The following is a 23,976-nucleotide window of genomic DNA, read 5'->3' as shown; positions in this document are numbered from 1 at the left end:
ACCACCACAGGGCCCTAACACACTTGCAGTTTAACAGACAAGGTATTAATGCATGTATGACTGTGATAAAGTATCAGCCAGGACTGACTGGCTTGTTTTCTGTGAGGGGAATAAAAACTTATTCTTCTGAGATGTGGCTACAATGAGCATGGCGCTGGCGGTGGGCGGTCCATGGACATTGGTGCAGGTGGGCTAGAGCAGGGAGTACTGGAGGAGGCAGTTGGCAAGTGCCTCCTGCACCCAGTGCGCTGGCCCCCACTGGAAGTGCATGGCTTTCCTGGGGCCTTGGCAGGGAGGGCCACCACTACCACTATTGCTACCACTGCAGGTGATGCTCCCATTGCCAGGCTGCCTTCGTGCACCACACCACCTCTGCCCAGGCCTCACAGAACAGCTCTCCCTGAGCCTCACAGATGTTATGAATCACACAGGCTGCGACAATGACCTGGGGGATGTTGTCCTTGGTGAACTTGAGGTAGGTAGTGAGGGTGTGCCAGTGGCCCTTGAGGCAGTGAAACGTACACTCCACCAGGGCATGGGTCTGGCCCAGGCAGCAGTTGAAGTGCACCTGGCAGGGGTTCAGGCAGCCAGTGAAGGGCCGCATGAGCCAGAGCAGGAGTGGGTAGGCAGGGTCCCTGACAAGGAGGGCTGGGACAACCATGGCACCCAGCTGAAGGTCCATCACACCTGGTGTGAAGTGCCCATTCTCCACCAGACCTGGTAGGCTGAGTTCCGGAAGACGCAGGTGTCATGGGTGCTGCCTGCCCAGCAGCATATGTGAAGACCCCACGGTGGTCCACAACAGCCTGGAGCACTATGGATTGTAAGCCCCTCCAGCTATAATAGGAGTGGGCTGCATGGGGCAGGCAGGTGACGGGGATGTGGGTCCCATCCAGGGGCTTAATGCACTGGGGGAATCCCAGGGCATGGAACCGTGCTACTACTGCCAGACTGCAGTGTCTTCCAGGATGTCCTGGAGGGCACCTCACACCTCCAGGATAGCCTCCCCAGTCACAGCCTTGCCTGTATCAAACAATGACCCACTTATGAATAACTGACTTGCAAGTAAATTGGTGCCATATCAAATGTATGTGTAGACATGCCCACTGTGAACCAGTTTGAAACTGTACCTGTTTTTCCAGGTGAAGTTTTGAACCATTTCAGGTAGCTTTAAATTGGTTTAATGGGCCATCCATTTCAAGTTAAGCTGTATTGAAGCCAGGCTGATATATATGTCCATACCCTGAAAAACTCAGAAGCACTAGGGAAGGATGTGTTCTTGATCCTGTGCAAGACTTGGACTAGATACCAAGGAAAGTTCTGTAGTGGTGAGGGAACTGAGGCAGAAAATGGAACTCAGGAATGTATAGTTTTGCATAGGTATCCATATTTCTTGTGCTATGTGTAGTAAATAGTAGTGACTTTAGACATCCTTTTGAAAAGTATGAGTCTGTTTGTTTGAACTACCATGCCCCTGAAGGCATGAACTATAAACCAGAGTGTCCATTAGAGCAAAGCTCTGGGGGAGGTCTCAGGGTCTCAGCATTTTGTCTTGTAGAAGTAAGGCAGCAGGACCACACTTCCAGAAAGGATACCAGAGAAATACACTGTGCTCAGAGAGTGTGCCAGAAGAACTGAAGTCAGAAACAGTGACTGGAGCCTACTAAGATCCAGGAGAGCTTTAAAAATACATAACCCAATGTATGGGTCCAAACACAGAAGTGGGTTAAATGAACACTGTACACTGATTCCCTAATCCCAATAATTACACCATTTTGCAATATTCAGAGGTCATGGTTAAACAGGGATGTTTAGCCTGGGCTGTGACCATTTTTCATGTAAGATTGGTTAGTGAATACATAAGGACTACAGTGCCAGGATATATAACAGTATGTATTGAGGGTAGTAAAGCACTAGAACAGGCTACCCAAAGAGGTTGTGGAATCTTCATCTTTAGAGGTTTTTAAGACCAGGGTAGACAAAGCCTTGCTTGGGATGATCTACTTGGGGATGGTCCTGCTTTGTCCAGGGGGCTAGACTAGATGATCTCCTGAGGTCCCTTCCAAACCTAATTGTTTATGAATCTATGTCAGAGTTCTGTATGTTTTCTTATAGAGAACTATATGGGTGAAAAGAGAATATATACACAAGTAAACTTGGAATGATTGATTTGCTTGACGCTATGAACTCTGTTGATTATTTGATAGTCCAGGGTTATACAATACATGATAGGTAATGTTTATGTCTGCAGTTTTAGCTACATAGTGGGGGAGGGTTTGTTTATTTTTGGTTTATTTTTTTGCAGTGACTGGTTCTGTAGTATGTGTTAAGCGTCAAATATTACACACTTGGAAAGGTATTCTTTTGGGAAAATATATGTTTATAAGAAGATTACAGAAAGGTTTAGGACTATTATATAATTCTTATTCCAGCAAAACCCCAGAAGCATTAAAATAATGATTTTAAAGGGAACCCTGCTAGCTTATTAAAATGGTCCTTTTTACCCCTCTGAAGAGCAAAGTCTACTGCTAATGATGTTTATTCTTCCACACTTTTAGAGGCAAAAGTGGCACTTGAGTTGGTTTCCATAAAGCTGTGGGGAGAATATGGGTGAACTCAGCATAAGGCTCTGGGGAACCATCTTCACAGGCCACTGCAGAGTTCTTTAAAGCTTAGACTTTTTAGATGTGGTTCTGTATGGGGTGGGCTGTAGCTTTATCAGACTTATGCTTAAGTATAACTATAACTTTGTATCCCAGTTTATAAATCCTCTCCTACTTGCTTCCCAGGTTTTATCCTCCCCCTCACCCAGAGGGGGTTTGAACCTCCATTGCTCTAACTTCTAAGAAGTATGCTGTATGGTAGGGAAAGACCCTGGGTTCTAGTCTGGACCCTTGCTCCTAATAAGGTAGAAAAGTCCCATCCTTGCTGTCTGTCCAGTTTATTCAAAGGCAAAGCAAAGGCTCAGATTTAAGAGAAGGGCTGGAGAGGAGAGCTGGCTAATACCTGACTGTTACCTGATCAGGTACTGTGTTGGGAAGTTAGAGGTTCAAACACTCTTCCATGCTTACTGGATGAGTGTATAGAAGGACACTCTTCCTCATTTTTTCCACTCCAGAATTTCTGGACTTAAATTCATAGATTCATAGATTGTAAGGCTGGACGAGACCTCTGAAGATCATCGGGTCCAGCCCTCTGCACCAAGCAGGAAAGATAACTGGGATCAAGTGACCCCAGCAACCTAGACAACATAGCTGGCTGTTACCTGACTCTTACCTGATCTAGATCGGAGATCTCAGTAATCTCAGATCACAGGAGCTTTTTAAATCAAAATTAATTGAGACAAACTCAGACTTCTCCAGCTTCCAGCATCATGTCTGCTGAGTGAAATGTCTGTCTCTGAGCCTGAGTGAAGCTTTCATTTGAGATTTCAGAAAATCCATTCTCCCAGTACAGATAGACTGTTTACAAGGAGCTGGGCCCCAGGGAACTTTGGAATTGTTAGGAGGGACCACTGGAAAAATGTGGTGCTTTATGATGGCTTCAGGTGTTTTTTTTTCCTCTGAGTATGAAAGAAAGGAACCTGAGAGACAAAAATCCATGGCTTCAGTGGCGGCCAGTCTCATGGGCCTCCCCCCGCCATGTTTCCCCTACATGTTCATAGATTCATAGATGCTGGAGTTGGAAGGGACCTCAACAGATAATCGAGTTTGGTCCCCTGCCTAGGCAGGAAAGAGTTCTCGAGTCAAATGACCCTGGCCAGATATCTATCCAGCCTTCTCTTAAAGACTCCCAAGGTAGGGGAGAGCACCACCTCCCTTGGAAGCCCATTCCAAATTTTGGCTACCCTTACCATGAAGAAATTTTTCCTGATATTTAGCCTAAATCTGCTCTGTGTCAGTTTGTGACCATTGTTCCCTGTTACCCCAAGAGGCACCCTGGTGAACAGAGCATCTCCGATCCCGTGCTGTGTCCACCTACAAATTCAAATGCAAGGTGCTCCACCTTGGGGGAAAAAAAAACATATCAGCCTTATAGGCTCAGCAGTGCTACACTCACTAGCACCTTGACTAAAAGAGACTTGGGGGTCATGATTGACCACAAAATGAACATGGGCTACCAATGCAAAGCTACAGCTGGCAAAGCAAATAAAGCTCTGGCTTGCATCTACTGATGCATCTCAAGGAAGACTCAAAAAGTCATCCTTCTGCTTTACTCAGCCTTGGTGAGGCCACAGCTGGAGTACTGCATCCAATTCTGGGCTCCACACTTTAGAAAGGGTGTGGAGAAGCTTGCGAGAGTCCAGAGGAAGGCCACTTGCAAGATTAGAGGTCAAGAGAACGGGCCTTATGAGGAGAGGCTGAGAGGCATGGGACTCTTCAGTCTGCAGAAACAAAGACTCATGGGTGACTTGGTAGTAGCCTATAAGTATATTAGGGGTGTGCATCAGGAACTGGGAGAATAGCTGTTCACCAGGGCACCCCAAGGGAAAACAAGGTCTAACAGTCACATGCTTCTAGAAGATCATTTCAAACTGGACATAAGGAAAAACTTCTTTACCATCCGAGTCTCCAGAGTCTGGATTAGACTCCCCCCAGAACTGGTGCAAGCATCTACTCTGGATACCTTTAAGAAATGCTTGGATCCTTATCTTGCTGGGATGATCTGACCCCAGCTGACTTCCTGCCCCTTGGGCAGGGGACTGGATCCAATGATCTTGCGAGGTCTCTTCCAGCCCTAATGTCTATGAAATCTATGAGAGTCGCTCTAAAGTGCCCCACCCCAGAGCATGTATAAAGATGTCCATTAGTTTTCTCACTCTCACTCTCTCTCATTATCTTTCTCAATTCCGTATGTAGCCTGTGTATGCACCCTAAACATATGCCCCATACCTCCAAGGCCTTCAAGCAGAAGCCAGTCACCACAAAACACTTTCTGACAGCTATAACTATTTACAACTAGGCCTTTCAAGAAACCTAATAATTTTGTGGTGGTTGTTTTTCAGAACCTGTCTTCCTCGAAAACTGTGTAAATATGGAGTTTGTCTTTAACCACTTCTAGGTCCTGTCCCACAGAAGCAGTTTCAGTGATGTTGTATTAAGAAAGTGCCCCTATCAAAGTGTGGGGCAGCCATCTGGAGTCCAGTGCATATAGTTACAAACCACAGCATCTGGAGAGGGCAGCAAGATCAACAGACTGCTGAAGTAAGGTGCTACTTGGTGTGTGTGAAGCCAGACTAGCTGATGGGTAAGGGAAAAGTTAAGGCTTGTCAAATTTCAACACTGTATGTCCACTTTGGGGGTTTTTTAAATACATTTTTGATTCTTCAGTAAGGTATGTCAATGTATTTAGTACTGTACTGTGCTTAAGAGTATTTTCATCAAGAACAGATGCACTGTATAGCAAACAAATGACATATTGCAAGGAAATATAAGGAAATCAGTTATAGAAAAAGGCAACATTCCAAAGAGTAACTGATAGACATATATTTTGACTTTACTACCACTGAGAAATGGATTAAAAAATCTCAAGAAGGCAAAAGTTAAAACCCAGTAGTTCCACTGACGTATCAGTATCAGTTAATATTTGAAAAATTGTCTAGGAGCATACAGTGAGTTTACTAACGGAAATATTAATGGTGATTTGAGATATTTACCCTGAACATAAGTCTGACCTCTTCACTTAGATTGTTAAGGAACAAATCTCCCAAGAAATAATGAGATGTACTCTATTGAGTCAGATGCACTGAGCACTGCTTTAAATCACTCTGATTTTAATATGTGTTTAAATTGAAGCAGGCAGAATTTACCTGACTGCAGTTAAACATGTGCTTATGTGCTGTGTTCAACCAAGGTGTAAATGAGTAGACATTAAACTCTTTATTAAAATACTCAAATTCAGGGTCTTTTCAGACTACCACTCACTGAGCACATCTACAAGTGACACTACATCACTATAGCAATATGCTATGGTGATGTAGCATCAGTGGTCACAAATCGTGATGTTACAGCTATGCTGCTCTAGCAATGCTCTCCCTTGTTATAGTACATTGCTACGGTGACATAGCAGATAAAAATAACTGCGCGCAGTACACAGGGTGCAGTATGGGCTGTTACTGTGTCATCTGTTACTGATGGCGCAGTAACAAAGGTGCCATATGGACACATGTAGACACACCCACTGTACATCCAAATTTAAAGAGATATAGCAGCAATTCCCAAACTGACAGATTGCACACCACCAATATAAAACAAAAAACCTTAACTACCACCACCATTTTTTTCAGTTCAACCTTAAGTACCACCAGCAATTTTTTGTCGTACAAACTATTATAATAAATCTGTTAATGCATACCACTGACAGGTTGTCTGCATACCACTCGTGGTACATGTACCACAGATTGGGAACCACTGAGATAGAGTTAACTCAAATACTGGTCAAAAACCTACCAGAAATAGGTATACTAAACAGATGGCCACCAAAGATCTGAGCTTAAGAAATATACTAAAAATATACTATGTGAACCTGAAGAATGCATTGGCCCAAGACTGCAATGTGTTAGTAGTTGCTCACATGATTAGTCTCACTGAATCTGAAGAGAATAACTGTTACTCTTTAAAATAACTCTGAAGAGAGATGCAACTGTACCCTACAGAATGGTGTTTGGAGAACACTGGGTGCATCTACACATGCATTTACTATGGTCTAGATTTACTCTGGTGTAAACTAAGCCAGAGTAAGGGTTTTTCTGGCAGGCATCTACACATGCAGAGATTACGGAGCAGATTTGCATCCAGTTTCATGCAGCCCTGCAATGGACCCCACAGCCACCAGGGGGAGCTCTAGGCTCCAGCTGCAGCAGCCAGCATCTGGCAGCCCTCTCTAAAAGCCAGCCCCGCTTGTTGCTCTCTGGCTAGCTTCTTCCTTGCCAAGGAGCTGCATGCTAAGTCCAGGGACAGCATAGGGCAGCTTTCTCCTTGGCTATTCTGCCTCCCTGCACTATGGATGCTCCAGTCCCCGCCCCTGGCAGCAACAACCAGTGCTCCATGATCCTGTTGGCTACTGCACTAGCTCTACTGGCCTGCTACACTGACCACTGCCTGGCCCATGGCTATTTTGCCCTGCCAAGCTCCCCCATGAACAGAGATTGCCTGCCTGGCTGCAGTAGGCTGTCCAAGGTCCTTCAACACCACCACACCACTGCTACCACCAAGGACACCAATGACGGGCTCCACAATGCCACCTTTGGACACCTGTTTGGTGTGGGCAAGGCCACCACCAGGGAGGTTGTCCTGGAGGTGTGCGAGGCCCTCCAGGATGTGCTGGGGCACACCGTGCTCCACATCCATGACAGTGGTGGCAGGGTTCCATGCACTGGGATTGCCCCAGTGTACTGGGGCCCTGGACAGGACCCACATCCCCATCACCTGCCTGCTGTATTGGAGACTGGCCCTACTACAGCTACAGGGGATTTCACTCTGTGGTCCTGCAGGCTCTTGTGGACCACCATGAGGCCTTCATGCATGTCAGTGCTGGCTGGGCAGGCAGCACTAATGACATCCAGGTTTCACAACTCCAGCCTGGAAGGACTTGTGGAGAGTGGGCAATTTGTACCAGGGGAGCTAGACCTGCAGCTAGGCACTTTCATGGTCCCACCACTGCTCACTGGGTCCCCACCTACTGACTCCTACCCTGGCTCATGGATCCTTACACCAGCCACCTGGTCCCTTGCTAGGCCTACTTTAACAGGTGTGTGGGTTGGACCCATGCCCTGGTGGAGTGTGCCTTCAGCCTTCTCAAGGGTCATTGGCATGCCATCACTACCCGCCATGAGGTTGCCAAGGATGACTTCCCCTGGGTCATTATTGCAGCCTGTGTGTTGCATAACATCTATGAGGCCCAGGGAGTTCTATAAGGCCTGGGTAGAGGAGGCATAGTGCGTGGGGGTACCTGGAGGTGGGAGCACCACCTGCAGCAGCAGCAACAGCAGTGTTGCCCCCTGTCCCTCCCTGCTGAAGCCAAGCACCGAACAGAGGAAACCAGAGCACTGGGTGGGGGAGGCTCTATCTGACCAACTTCTCCTGCACTCCCTACTCTAGCCCGCCTGCCCTGCAAACAATGGACCCTCCACCCCCCTGCCCACCTCCAGCACCATGCTCACTGCACACATGCATAGGAAGAACAAGTCTTTATTCCCCTAACATCAACCAGAGATCCCCTCCCATTCCAACACACAGAATAAGGGGCCATGCACTGCACTGCCCAGCCTCAGATTGGGGGTCAGCCATGCATGGGTGCTCAGGTACCCATAAGTCAGGCAGGGCAGGCCTATACCCAGGCAGCTGACGGCCAAGCCCCCCATCCCTATGTGTTCCCCTGGGGCCACTTGTGTGCTGGGTGCTGGCCACAGGCACCCTGCCTCCACTGGCTTACTTTTGTGCCCCTTGCAGTTTACAAGCAAAGGAGATACAAAGAAATGGAATGAGATAACACCTACTTAATCTCTTCAGAGAAGAATATTTACTTGGATTTGTCTTGACTGCAGCCTCATAGGATGGTGGGAGGTGTGAGAGGTTCTGGAAGGACCTGGAAAAGGAGAGATCATACGGCTCCGTAGCAGAAGTAAGAATATTGTTCATGCGTGGTTTTTCTGCAAAAAAAGAACAAAGTCATATCCACACAGGGCACCAAGACACAGAGGGAATGAGAAAGACATTTCATTCCTACCCCACTCTTATTCAAGCCAGCCTTTACAGATTTGAGATTAGTAGCTCATTAGGCTAGCATGGTCAATGCACACCACTTTTTATAGTCAAGAGAATGATTCAGCCAACATCACTTTCAAGCCAGCCCTTGTCTCCTTTGCATAAATGAACAATTACAATACAACTCCTAAGACTCAGGAGCTGGGTTTTAACTGCCTCCCCCTACCCCCACTCACCCCAAAGGGGTCGGAAGCTACATCACAGCATAGTGTTCTAACAACCAGGACATAGGATGGACATTATGCAGTGTTTTCTTCAGTATCCCCTGCCTCTTTGAAGCAGGCCTACCCCCACCCATCTTTGGATCAGCCAAGAGTGAGAAATCTGTGAGTCCAGAAGAAAGTAAATGTGAGAAGTCAGGAGAAAGGGTGTGTGGCTCATTGAGATAGATGAAGCTCTATAAGGGAAGGGAGCTATGTTTTAGCATGAATCCTTCCTCCAAACTGGGCTGTAATTTCCCCACTGCTCTTCATTATAAATCATAAAACCATAGAAAAGTAGGGCTAAAAGGAACCTCATGAACAGAGTTACCATACATCTGGGTTTTCCCAGACATGTCCTCTTTTTTGGGTCCTCCCATCTCTGTCCAGGTATTTTTTTTTAAATATCAGCAAATGTCCAGGATTTTGCTCTGCCTCCACTCAGCATTGAAGTTTTTCCCAGAACTTCCTGGCTTGCCCAAGGAGCTGCTTGGGACTGGGGGGAGCAGGGAAGGGCTATTGGAGGCAGGGGTATCACATGGTCTATGTGCATGCCCTAGCAGCTGCAGGCAGGTAAGTCTGTGGCGGGTAGAGGTTGCAGGGCCAGGGCTGGGGACTGTAGAGGGGGTGGGAAGGTGTGTGTGTTGTGCTCACATGCATGCCCACTGACACTGCGGCTGCAGTAGGGCAGGCAGGCAGGGGAGGGGCCTGCCCTTCCAGTGGGGGAAGGGAGTAGGGGGGAAGGGAGTTATTCAGGGGCAGCCGGGAGCTGCAGGGGTATCAGGGCTGGAGGGGCAAAGGGCTGTGGGTCAGGAGTAAGGGGTATTGGCACAACTGTGGGGGGGCTGTGGCTTGGGACTGAGGGACACCCGGGAGGGTACTGTGGTTCACAGGCAGGAACAGGGAGCTGCAGGTTGGGAGTGAGGGGCACTAACATGGTCGGGGGGGGTACTGTAGATCAGGAGTGAGAGGCAGCAGCAGGGATGTGGGGGCTGTGGCTTGGGAGTGACAGACAGGGGCAGGGCACAAGCAGGCCTCTCACCACTTTTCTTTTTTTCTTTGGCAGAGCCTGCCCACTCAATGCAGGGGGCCTCGGAGCTTCATCCTAGCTCTAACTTACCTGCATATCTGTTTGAAATGCCTCAGGATCTATAATAATAACATGCTTATTCTGTCTGTCTGGAGCGTCTGTCTGCAGCACTCTGATTGGTTGTTTCAGTAAGCATTGTGATTGGCTGCTGAGATAACCAATCAGAGTGCTCTGGACAGACAGACTAAGCCTATTATTATTATAGATTAGCCTCAAACAAACAAGAATTAAACCCACAGGAACAAAGTGGGTCACAAAAGCTAATCCATGTAATAAGATAAGAATCCTAGCCTCTGTTTAAAGCACACTTAACCCAGCCCAGTTTGTGGAAGATTTCTTGCTCACAATTTCCTGTGCAAACTGTTTTTTATTTTTTTATTTTTATTCATTTATGATTTTGCCTGAGAACAGCAATCCCAAGGTCAGTAATGAAGTATCCAAGGAGGTTGAAGTGTTCTGCCACATGTTTTTGTATCTTTCTGCACCTTTCAGATCAGTTTTAATTCATTCTTACGCTTAGAGATCATCCTCTCTGTTCAATGTAGACAGCAGATGGACACTATAAGCAAGTCATGGCATATATGCCATTTATAAAGTTGCAGGTGAATGAATTTTGGATATTGAACTCCTTGTTATTAGGCTCAGTGATGATGTGGTCTGTATTGATGTGGGGACATGGCAGGCTTTTGGGTCCATTGCAAGGCCTCCTGCCTCAGTGAGGCTAAGAATTCATTAGTATTTTATTTTAGAGATGATGTTTGAAGTTGTAGGGCTGTAAGCCAGGGCATGTGCATCTCCAAAGGCAGTCAGCATAGATTTATAAATTAGGTCAAACAAACAACCTCCTTCTTCAAGAAAACTAGTTGGGTAGATGAAGGGAATGCAGTAGATAAAGTATATCTGGGCTTATGGAAGGTTTTTGACAACAAAACATGGCTTTCCCATAAACAATTTGTAAAAATGGGGACTACACAAAACTACTGCCTTGTGGATAGAAAACTGACTCAATACCTGCAAGCAAAGGGTAATTATAAATGGATCTATGTCAGAATAGCAGAAGTCCCACAGGGGTATGTCTTGGTCCCAGTGCAGTTTTACATGTTTATTAACAAATTGGATGCTAGAATAGAAAGCTTCTTGACCTAATTTGCAGGTGACACAAAACTGGGAAGGAGTGTGAACATACTGGCGGACAGGAATGTAATTCAGAAGGAATTGTACTCAGAAGGAAGTCAGAAGGAACTTGGCATATTGGAAAGCAAAGCTGGAGCTAATAGGCTGAAGTTCAGTGCTGACAAATGCAAGGTGTTATACCTCAGCTACAATAATAAAAAACAAATGCAAGATGGGTGACAACTAGCTGGATAACAACACTGCAGTGAACAATTTAGGATTCCTGTTGGATTGTGATCAATATGAATCTGCAGTGTGACACAGTTACACAAAAGGTGAATGTGATTTTGGACACCATCAACAGAAGTATAAATGGTGCAAGTATAGAACAGAAGGTGCAAGACATGGGAGATAATAGCACTTCTTTACTTGACATTGGTCAGGCCTCATCTAGAATATTGTGTGCTGTTTTAAAAAGGCCTCCAAATTTTAAAAAGGCCTCTACATGGACTGCCACCTTGATGGAACAGATAGGGTCATCATATACTGAAGACCCTAAGAGCTACACTGTTGGGAGTCTTGTACTCATGGTTGGGTCAACCGTAGCAGAAAGGTCAAAGGTGAGGTATTAGACAAAGAGCAGTCCAACATAACATAAGGCCCTCAACTGTGGAGCAGGTGAATGAAGAAGGCATACTTCTCAATGGCTGCAAAGGCGGATGAAGGCTGCAGTGGAAAAGCAACCCCAGACATCTTGGATCTTCTTGCCACTGGATACAGGTTGCTTTTCCACCAAGATTCATGCAGTTACTGATGCTCAATGGCCTCCTCATGTAAAACAAGTAACTCACAGGCTTCTCCCACTGGATCCAGCCACCAATACCCATAACCCTTACAAAGTCCTATGGTGAGGGACAGGTGGTGACAAGGAGAGACCAAGTGATTGCCAGGAGTCCCTAGCCATGGACCCACACACAGGCAGTGGTCACATGTTGGTTACTCCACTCTTGGAATGGGACAGGAGGGTAATTCAACAGCCACAATTTTTCTTTTCTTGACCCATCAAAGTGATCACCTTTGACCATGAGGGATTGCCACTGCTGCCACTGATTTTAAAAAGGACATAGAGAAGTTAGAAGCAGGCAACAACAATGATAAAGGGCTTTAAGATGATAAGTAGTTGAAGGAAATAGGTATGTTCATCCTATGGAAAAAGGTAGTTAAGAGGGAACATAAAAGTGTTCAAATACCTGAAGGGCTGCCATAAAGAAGATGGAGAACACTTTCTCTGTTGCTGCACAGAGCAGCATGTGGCCCAATAGCTTGAAGTTTCAGTAAAGCAGATTTAGATTGGATATTGGGAAAAATTTCTTCACTGCTAGAACAGTGATGTACTGGCACTGCCTAGGGAAGCTGTGGAATTTGCATCACTGGAGACATTTAAGGACAGGTTGGATAACCACTGCCCAGGAATGATCTAGGAGTAGCTATACTTATGCTAGCTATGGGTACTTCCCGGTTTTCAGGGTTTTTCTGTTTCTGCCACGTAGGACTGAGAAGGAAATGTTGTCCCCTCTGTTGTTAAATGTCACAGGGTGGTAGTTTGTTTCTTTGTTTCCCTTCCTCAGAAGCCTTGGGTATTGGCTGCAATCAAGACCAGGGACTTTTACTAGGGCATGCCAATCCTTCAGCTGGAACTAAAACCCAGAGGTTCTTGGCTAGAGGGTCTTGTCTCTCTGCTCAGGGTAAGACTGATTGCCCCATTAGAGGTCAGGAAGGAATTTTACCCCATGGTCTGCTCGGTATGAACTGTTCGGGTTTTTGCCTTTCTGTTGGGGCTGTTGGGGGAGGGGGTGTTGCCTTCTTCTGCAAATGACCTCTCAACTGTATTTTGACAACCCTTCCAGCAACAAGACACTTGGGATGTCTACACATGCATTTAGGTGCACCTAAATTTAATGTGTGTTAGCTTAATGCTTATTAAGGCTATTTAGGCTTATGTCTACACATGAATGTGTTAAAGCAAAAGCAGGTATCAAATTTAGTTGTGAATAGCCTAAAATGCCATTTTAAGGTGCATTAAAGGCATTTACCTGTAGACATGCACCTTTAGTGTGCCTTAAATTGGTCTAAATTTCCTTAAATAAGTACGTCCCACTGACCATCATTGTCACTCAGGTTTATTTGTGGCAGTTTAGGTTGTGTGAAAGGGTTGGTTGTGTGTTTTTAGTAATAGGTTACACAAAGATTTACATAGGATGGTTTAGTTAGGGATGTTTCTGCCTCAGGCAGGGGGATGGAGTAAATTGGAGCTTTTCAACCCTACTTTTACATGAATCTGTTCTAGAAAGTAAACTGGATAAGCTGGGTCTTGCAACCTGGGTCTTGTACTTCCTGATTCAGAGCCCTAACCACTAGGCTATTGGGCAAAATATGTGAGGACCCTACTCCAGTATCTAGTACCCACTAGTCATAAGTTTTTGCTTAACTATAATTTTGTGACTTATATATGCCTGGAGAAGATGTGTACAGGGCCATGTTCCTACTCAGCCAGAACACCATTCTCTTTAACTGAACTATACTACATGTTGTATGGGACTGTAAACTGTGTGTTAAGTATTAAACTCAGCAGTTTCATGGCTGGGTAAGTGTCTTTTGGATGCATAACACAAAATAAGATTCTTCCCCTCCAGCATTGCCCTGAATGATGTAGCACAACAGGCCTAGATTTAGCACAAACAAATTGAACCAGGATTATCCACTGGGGGGTACTATTCTACCCATGTGGTATATACGAGTTCCCTTTCATTAAGGTAATACCATGAACTGAAACAAAGAGTCTACTAGTCGAAAATTATACCCAACATTCACAGTAAATTTGAGAAGAAAAATTAGCAATTTAGTATTTGACGAAAGACATAAAGAAAGCTTGGCTACTGAGGTTACTTATATTGTTACTGACTCTCATCAGAGAGTGGGTTTTAAAAAGTTTGCATCTATTTCTAAAGAGTGGATTGATTGTGTATCCCATCCAGATCATGCTGGATATAGTTCAGTGTAGAGTGGTGGATGCTGAGTCGGCGAAACCACCTCTCCTTACCACCACCTGGGCCTCACAGTATTGTCCCCTTTAGCTTCTCAGTGTCCCACTCTGTTATCTCACCTTCCATGCCTTGATGTTATAAACTGACAGGGAGGCTGCCCATAGAGAGCAAAGAGGGTTTTGGATGGTAGGCTTTTGTCATGGTTGAGGCCCCCTGGCTTTGTCCCACTTTACTTTGGCTGAGTGTAAGCTAAAACCAAAAACATGAACATCTGGTCCAAACCCAAGGGTTCCCCTCCAGGGTTATTCTTGCCCTGAGGAAGCCCTTGCCCAGAGGACCTGGGTATTTATATGTTCCCAGTTTCAGATGCAGGGTTTCCTTCACCTCCACTGCAGCTCAGAGTCCTTCCTCTGGTTTCCCTAGCACAGCTCCTGCAAGGAGCTCTACCCCCTGCAGTTCCTACAGCCAGGCTGTCCCTCTGTTTGGGTCTTGTGCTTGTAAGTCCCTTCCTCAGTCATCTTACCCTCCAATTCAACCTAAAACCTTGCACCTGGGTCAAGCAGGCATTTTGCTTCAGGGCTCCCAGTCTGTATTAGCTTATCTCAGGGGTTGGAGAGAGTCTGTCACCCCTGGGATCCCACCCTCTTTTAGTAATGGGGTAGGGTCCCTGTTAAAGAAATTAATTGAAATTTAAAGTTTCTTTCACACAGTTAAATAAATTCTCTACATGCCCATATGTACAGATGTCCAAAACTTGAAGACTATTCTAAACTGCACCAGCTGGCTCTGGTCCCATACGGACCATCCACCATCTGCGATCAGATGGAACACATTACATTCCAGTAATTTCTGTGCCTGATATACCCCTTTCCACCCCTGATATACTGCTGCATCATAATGTTCATGGAGTATGCAGACTCTAGCTTTATCAGCTCTGAAGTGGCTCTATTAAATCCTTTAATGCTTCATTTTTCTAACTCCTACCCACCTTGCCTCTCCCAGCAGTGCCCCCTCCTTCCTCCTCCCCCTTTCCTACTCTTTGTATTCTAATCACTGATTTCTATTTCTATTTAGAAGCTCTGCTTCCTACAATCCCTTTGCAGTATCTGATGAAATAAGCTGTTGCTTATGAAAATTTATGCATCTCTGATTTAGTTAATCTGTAAGGTGCAGATCTACACTGGCTTCTGCTTGATTTAAGACTATCATGGCTAATTAGTTCTCTCTATCAACTCATGGGCATTTCCCACAGACACCAGAGTAGTGATTGGAAAGTACATTAGGGTCTTGTCTTACAGGTGTTCGGTATGATTCATCAATGTTGCATTTGTTATGTTGTAACTGATGTTGTGTGGCAAATGATATATTTTATATCTAGTTTTTTGTGGCATACAAAAGTATTGAATCATGATTTTCCACTGGTATTCTCTTCAGAAAGGGGAGCTCATAGGCCCCACTTGTCTCCTCTAACCCTTTGGATAGGTTTTCTCTTTCATTTACTTTCCTTCTTCTAGCTTCACATTGTCAATATTTCTCTACAGTTTTGTATCTAAAAAGTAAACATATCTATTTGGGGGTTTACACTAGAGGTCTGTTTATCTTTTGATTTCCTTGTATGCTTATATATTGAAAATAACTCTAAATTTAAAAAGTAGTTAATTCCTATGATTTAAAAAATAATATTTTAAATAAAACAGACAGAAAAAGCACAGCATATTGTTGGGGTGATACCAAAGAGCAAGTAGATAATTGGGTATTCTTCCTGGTATCAGAATGAACACACACTGACAATCTATCGAAGACAAGACTACCCAATTGCCAGTGGGTCCACGTCTCACAAGAAAACCACTCTCTCTCCAGTCTCTTGGTTCTAATCCTTAAAGGGTATTTACAAAACACCTTTCACAGATGAGCCTACAAAGTGCATTCCATCAACCTACTGGATACAAAAAGGCATGTGCTAAATATAGATGTTGGATTTATGACACATTATAACCTGCCTAACATCTGACTCCCCAGGTAACCTCTCCAATTTTTGCCAGCTAGAATCATTTCCCACCCCCCACCCCGCCAAAACCTGTCTCTCACTCTTTGACTACAGCTACATTCATTGCCACCCCGACCTGTCTTTCACTCATTGACTACCTCAATTTATATTTTCACTGACTGGCTTTCTTTCACATGTACTGGCTTCTGGCTGCTTTACTATTCCATCCAGGAAGAGCACAGACCAACTTCAGATGCTTCCTCAGCCTGACAAAGGGTATCTATATCCAAAAGCTTGCAAAGAAGAATTTTTCCAACTATTTGAGTCAGTCTAATAAAAGATACCAGATTTACCCAAAGAACCTTGCCTCCCTTAATTATGTGTTTGCTTTATTTAGATTTAAAGTAATAAGAATACATATCTGCAGCTCTAGGTACCTTGTGTAATTAAATACATGCCATTAAATTACATTTTCAGCAGCCTTAAAATTATCAGTTCCACAGAAACTTAGCCAGAGAGGCAGCATATATTGCTATTGTAACTTACCCTATGCACACTTCATATTGTAACTTACCAGCACTACTTCATACCCTATACTTTTACATGAGCCATTCTTTTTTAATATTTATGTTTATGTGAGAAAGTAACTCGTACTTTAACAAATTAAACTTCACTTGAATGAAAAATTAGTAACTGAAAAATTCAGGTTAAATCTGTGCTACAGATGTGGAACATTTACCTAACTGAGTCAGAGCCAGGGACCTTATCCTAGATCTCCCACATCTGAGGTAAGTGTCTGAGCCATATTGAGATGTGGTTTGAAACCAATACATTCTTTGTTACATAGTTTGGTTTTGACAAAATTTCATTTTTGTTAGAAAAAAAATCTCAAAACAATTACAACCAACTCAGTTTACAAGCTTAGTCCCATTGACTTTAAATTCACTTAGAATTTATTCCTAAATTACTTTATTTCATCATCACATGACCAAATGGCACTTCCATAGCTGTGTGACAGAAATTTCTGACTCTTAAGCACATTTTGAATTACATTTGCATCTGTGGCAGAATGGATTTCCCTGCATATGTACCTGATGGAAGTAAAATGGAGATAAAACCTCTCAACTTTTTGCCCAACAACTTAGTGATTAAGGAACATACCCACATTCTAGCATCCCTCCAAGGACTTAAATCTGGATTTCTTGTTTGCTAGCAAAAGACTCTAACCACCAGACCACTAGGTACTGCCACTAGCCCTCCTTTTGAAGTTGGCTATGCACTAATGCACTAATCCAGCATTATAAATGTGCCTTCTTTGATCCTCTTCCTCTCTCTCAACTGTGTAAAAAAAAGTGAAGTACCTGTCAGATCCAGAGAGGAGTTTAACATTTTTTGAATATATTGTTACCTAAAACTATTGAAAGCAAGAAAGAACCTACCTATCTGATTAGCTAAAAGAGAGAGGAAGATGGAAATGGAAAATTCCCAGACAGAAATACTACGTAAACTGGAGACAATGCTGTGTTATAGGTCTATAAATTAAGCATGTGCTACCTTGGAAGAGCATTTGAGTTTAAAACAATACTACCCTCCCATTGTAGATCTAAAACCATTTTACTTCTGAAAAAGAGCATCTGTACAGTGGGATACACATGTTTTGAGATATACATAGTGGCTGCATTGACACAAGATACTGACTGTGCAGTCATTACTGTGCAGTCAATAAGTACTTGGATAAAGTACTAAAAGGGGAATGCACGGGTGACTGATGCAACCTTTGGGGAGGGGGGTCTCCCCACGGCTGATCTTGCTGACTGGGAGGGGTCCCCCCATGGCTGATCAGCAGCGAGTGTGGCCAGTCAGGGGGTGCACTGGCACTCTCAGGTTGTGTATACACCTGTATGCATTGCCACTGGGGGAATGTATAAAAAAGTACTAAATGACTGCACCGTGACCCGAGGTACTATGCAGTAGAACCAAGAAACAGCTTTTTTTGTGACACTGAAGGCCTTGATACATGTGCAAGTGATTTATCTAAATGTGAATTCAATTTCACCTGATTTAGATGCATGATCATGTAGATGAGGGTTATATATGTTCATTCAGTCATATGTATTAAGTTATGTACCTTGTAGTGCCACTGGATGGTGCTTACATGCCATGATGTTTTTTAAAGAGTAGATTCATGTACTTACTTCCATTTCTCATGCTTTGGGTGGCGCTGTTTTAGACAGAAAATATATCTATTTAATTTTAATTCAGCTTTAATTACTTAGCTTTAATTTAAATACTCCAAAAGCTTAAATATTTAAAGTTTAAATAGTTAGCCTTAATAGCTTAGCTTTAATTTAGCTGTAATTAATAATATATATGTATGTATATATGTATATGAAGTATATTAAAGCTTTCCTCTCTGTAAAGAATAAAATGTATTTGCTTGCTATTCTGAGGCTGGTTTCTTCATGGGGGGAAGAGGGGAGAGGAAATGGTTACCCCACCATTTTTTGTGGTCAGGGACTACTTGACTTCACAGTGTTAGCAATTACCAAGTTGATTGCCCATTAGTGTTCCTATCTGCTAGCATTCCAGTTGCTGTCCATTTTCTTGTGAAACTTAAAGGCTGTGTGGGCATTCTTATTTTAGCAATGGCAGCCTGGACTTCTAATTATCATAAGAGTAAAATTATTATGGTTTGGCATATGGGTTAATTTAACAGAGCATAATGCATAAGACCATATAATCTCAGCCACCTCCTCACTGTAGCTTAGCTGCAAAAATGCTTCAGGGTCTCAGGTCTTTCACTGAAGGTTGAGGGGCTGCTGGGAAGGACTGAAGGGCTTGAGCAAGGCCAGGGCTTCAGTGCGAGCTCCCTGTCCCAGCCACTCTCCTGGACTTCAATACTCACAGGCCCCCACAGGCCCCAGGCAGCTTGGGGCCTGGCTTCTGCCTTGGCTGTTAGTCACACACCTCATCCACCACATTTCTTAAATATAGCTGTACTGAATAAAGTTCAATGTTACTCAGAAGCTCATTTCAAGGCTTAATGTTGTCTACAAAATGCTTTGAAATCTCTTGTATTTTGCACTTCATGCTAGCATGTTCACTTGCAGCAGCTCAGAGTGGTGCAAATTTGAGCCAGGGCTTTTTGCCTCAGCGCACATGCCTGGACATGCACTTTGGTGTGGTGCAAGTTGTGCCACTTGGGGCAAAATAACCCTGCATGGCTCCTCCTAGATCTGCAGCAAGGGGGAGCTAGAGGCTGGGACTAGCACCTGTGCTTGCCCCAGCAATGTAAAAAGCTGCCCTGTCCTCACCCCTTCAATACAAAAAGCTGCCCTGTCAATTAGCTCAGGACTACTGGCTCTCAAGAGCTTCTGAGGCCCAGCCAGTTGGTACCTGATGACAATACCCCTTGTGCCAGCTGGACTGTTGAAGCAGCCCTGAAAGTTCCCTGCACCCTTTATCCACTGCAGCAGTCTGGCAGTGAGGGCTGCTGCCTGGCTGTGACCTGCACCTGCTAGACCCAGATGGGGACTGCACAGTCAGTAGAGACATCTGCCTCTCTGGGCAAGCTGCCCACGGGCTGTGGTTGCAGAGTTGGCTGTTGTGCAGCACTATTGCCATGTGTGCGCCTGCCCAGCTATCTAGGCAGCTATTGCCTGGGAGATGTTCTGGGTGTGGTGGCCTGCTCTGAACTGTCAAAGCATGTCCAATTGGCCAGGAGGTCAGCCAACTCCAGCTGGGTCCAAGGTGCCAGTTTTGAGTGAGCTACTCTGCCTGGATCCTGCCACTTGCCTCCCTAGCAGGATTTCTGGTGTCCCCTATTTGAAAACTGAAAAATTCCTGATAAAAAAACCCAAAGTCATTCTGTAAAATACCCTGAAATCCATGTTTCTCCATAATTGAAACAAAAGACCACTATAGAGAGAGAGATAGTGAGAGACAGAGATAGAGGTAATCTGGGCAAAGTTTTATTGATATATCTACAGTGTTAAAGTAATTTGGAAGCCTACCAGTGTCTCTATAAAAAAATAAATTCTAAATACCTAAATGTTTTGCTGTTTGCCTTTGGTTTTCTTACCATACAGCAATTAGAGCTCCCCCCGACCCCTTCACTAACCAGGATGTAGGGACAGCTGCCCCTGCAGCCACAGTTCCTGTCAGCAGGTTTCATCCTGTCTAGCAGATGGGCACGCAGGGTGTGTTCTGGGGCGATGTAGGGTTTGCAGGAGGGGGGGTGGGAAGAGTGGGGGATGTGGGGGGCGCCATGGGGTGTATGGATAGGTGTGCATGGATCATGGGGGGACTGAGGGTGAGGCTGCTCAGAAGCGGTGGGTCCCCTGCCCTGCACAGGATGCAGCCTCCCTGCACAGCTCACGGACTCCCCCCCCACAGGGCTACAGCCCCCCCAACATGGGCCACATGGCCCCCACAGGGGCTTCCATCCCCCTCCCTGCAGGGCCCTTGTGCCCCATCCCTGCTTGCTCCCCCAGGCCCCTGGATTGCTGCCCCACCTGGCCCCATCCCCTGCCAGTTCCTGCACCCCCCATGGATGCCCCACCCAGCTCCACCCCCTACTTGCACTCCCAGACTCCCCATGGCTGCCCCACCCAGTCCCAGCCTCCCAGAACTTAAAAAAAACAACAACAACCTTGCACTCACCACCACCAGCAGCAGCAGCCAGGGTCACTGGGGCCTCCTGGCTGGTAAGTAGGGGCTGAGGGGGGGCTGGAGGATGTGGGGATGGGACCATGGCCCCATCCCCCGCCTGCCTCCCCGAGAACTCCTCATCACTGTCCCACCCAGCTCTAGAATCCCAGCAATAAAAAAAAAAAGCCTCACACTCACTGGCTGTAGCAGCTGCTATCAGGGTCACTTGGCCTTGTGGCAGAGCCCCTCCACATAGCACGGGACAGTGGGGAGCAGCAGGGTCTGGCCCTGGCTTCCTGGCACTTACACTGCCACTGCTTCATCATATGGGTGTGGCCCAGGTCGGCAGGGCACTGCCTGGCTCCATGCACTGTTGGGCAGCTGGGGTCACTGGGGGTGAGTGGTGCTGGATCCTGGGCGACAGCTGCAGGGGCCCCAGGTTGTGTTGCAGCACCAGGGCAAGGGCCAACCATAGAGACACTCTGGCTGGCTACCAGAGCATCTCTGTGGAGGACGCAAGCCTCTGGTGCAAGAAAATGTGCAGCACAGGGAATGTTTTTTTGCTCCTGCATGTGCCTCTTGCAGCATCTCAAAGGGTTTTGAGACACTGTAAGAGGCACGTGAGCGCTCATCTGGATGCAACCTGGAGTGCATGTTGTTGCTTTCCTTTATTTATTGAAAAAGACTAGAAAGCAATAGAGATGAATTACACACAGTCTATATACTTTTCTTCCTTTTAAAATATGAATTCCTCATACTGCACACTACATAAGGCAGATATTAAGACAAAATTCATTAGGAGTGCTAATGTTTCCAGCAACCTACAACATTTTTACTCCTCCAAAGAATAAGAAAACACAGTCCTGTGCTACAACATAAAGGGTCATACTATGATTGTTTCTTTACAAAGCTAAAAGCTTTTTCTTTTTCTGACCTTAACACTTCCTTCACTGTACCTAACATGGAGTGTAACTTTTTTATTAGTATAATAAATGAAAGTTTTGCCCCTCCCATTGCTAAGACCATGACAGTCTTGAATTGTATCTCTATGCATACTGGAATTTTCAGTGTTGGCACAGTGTTGGTAGCAACAAGACATTCCTTTATTTGGAGGATCTGAGTTTACAGATCTTGCCATGATTCCTGGCAGAGAACTAGCAGTTTCAATACGTCACACTCCAAACTTGGCCTTTAAGCATACCAACGCCCACCTCTCCACCCCTTCATCCCACCCTGACCCCAGGGGTGATTGCTTGGAGGATGAGAGGGAAACCTCCTAGAACAATGCATTGCCCACTCCACTATAGTGTATGTTGAGTGGCTACTTTCATTGTTGGCAAGTACCATCTCTATCTCACACCTGTGTCTGTGCACTGCACCAGTCATGCCCAGTCTCAGCTCCTTCTCATACCCATACCTGTGCCCTGCACTTAGCATGTCTGGTTTCAGTGCCCTCTCATACCCATGTCTGAACCCTGCACTGAGCATGCCCTGTCTCAGTTTCATCTCACACCCATGTCTGAGCCCTGCACTGTGTGTACCTGGTCTCAGCACCCTCTCACACCCATGTCTGAGCCATTACAACTGCAGGACAATTCAGGATCCCACTGCTTAAACTTCCTAGCTCAAGTGGCTACTTGAATTTTCAAATGGCAAATACCAAGGTGATAATCAAGTACTTTGCATTTCTAGCAACAAAACCCGCTTTATTTATTTCACCTCACTCATACCCACCCACAACAAGGAAGCATGAAGATAAGAAATGACAGGCTGTCAAGCTATACCTGGTGGACAAACTATGTAACTCTTAATGCAGACAACCCCTGAATCACATTTGCATGATAGATGTTACAAAACCAGTCACAGAACCTGGTTCAACTACATCTGGTTTAACTAAACTACATTGATCAAGCTTTAGATATCATGAGATGATCAGGCCCCAAAACAAGATTTAACCCCATGCGGATGTATCATGTTACAGGCTGATACACATTACCAGGTTGTAAAGTATAACATCTATAATGGCCTTGACTGCACAAGGCTCCATGCTTTCAGCCAAAAGATTGGTACTGCAAAATAGTCATGGGCTACTGTACAGTCAGTGTCTTGTATAGACGCAGTCAGTGACTTCATACCTTTGGATGATTTCTATTACTTATCTTGACTGTTGCCTATGTAGACAAGCCCTATGTGTCACAGGGTACACACAGAAATGCAGCTCCCTGCTGGAACAGAGAAGGCTTTGCAGGAAGTGTTCTGAGTTACAACGATCCCCCAGACCAAACAGAAGTTCACTGTCGGTTCCATGGAGGGGGAGAATCCAGAACCTTACATCAATGAGGAGTCCACTGTAAAGTCAGCAGAGGGAGCAGAAACTGATAAAAGGAAGACCAGAATCATTAAAGAAGCTTGACTAACCTATGGACACTTTTAGAAGCAGGAAGGATAACTGTGACATGGATGGTGGGAGCCAACACAGTTTGGAGTGGATTGTGATTCATTTGGAATGTTTTATATATGAGACAACTGAGGCAGCAGCATTCTACACACTAGAGTGCACCTGATTGGGTTTGTGCCCCAGGGTGCTGGAATGAAGGTAGAGAGCTTAAAGTCCTGGCAAAGTGGAATGGAGTGGGGACATAACGAGCACTTGTACACATGATGGGGTTTTAGTCCTTAGAGTTGCATTCTATGTCCCCTAAATTGAAATGGTGAGTTTTTAATTGAAACAGTGGTTTTTATTTTTCCATCACTGTATATACATTATTGTCCTGGCAACTGCAGGTGCCTGATGAAGGCAGAAGTGGTGAGGGGCCCAAGCCTTTTTTTTGGGGGGGTGGGGGTGGAGCCTGCCTGCTTCTCCCATGGCCAGGGGCCATTCATCTGTGCCATCAATCTATCAGCTCACCTTCTGGACATGGGAAAGGTGGGAAAGCTCCACCAAAAACAAAAACAAAAAATCGCGCCCTTCCCCCCCCCCGCCTACAGCAGGCTTCTGCAGACAGCAGGACAACTGGGGCCACCCAGGAATGGGATGGCTTGCCCCTGGGGCAGTGAAGAGAGGCAGCAGGAGGATGGCTGGGTGTGCTGGTGGCCAGAGAAGACAACAGGGACAATGCATGGGGTG

The 23,976-nt window shown here is 45.3% G+C and overlaps 1 protein-coding gene across 2 annotated transcripts in view; it reads right to left on the bottom strand.

The window, feature by feature from the left end:
- The window catches only part of SHISA6 (shisa family member 6), a 512,377-nt gene that overhangs the window by 13,768 nt on the left and 474,633 nt on the right, over window positions 1-23,976 (bottom strand). For both annotated transcript variants that reach the window (XM_090061177.1, XM_090061178.1), the window contains one exon: window positions 8,498-8,650. In XM_090061177.1, coding sequence (XP_089917303.1) covers window positions 8,498-8,650 — 153 coding nt within the window. The remainder of the gene's footprint in view (window positions 1-8,497; window positions 8,651-23,976) is intronic.

The sequence above is a fragment of the Crocodylus siamensis genome, chromosome 8 (assembly GCF_052110815.1).
Source record: "Crocodylus siamensis isolate JL-2025a chromosome 8, ASM5211081v1, whole genome shotgun sequence".
Classification (NCBI taxonomy): Eukaryota; Metazoa; Chordata; order Crocodylia; family Crocodylidae; genus Crocodylus; species Crocodylus siamensis.
This window is presented reverse-complemented; position numbering and strand designations above follow the sequence as displayed.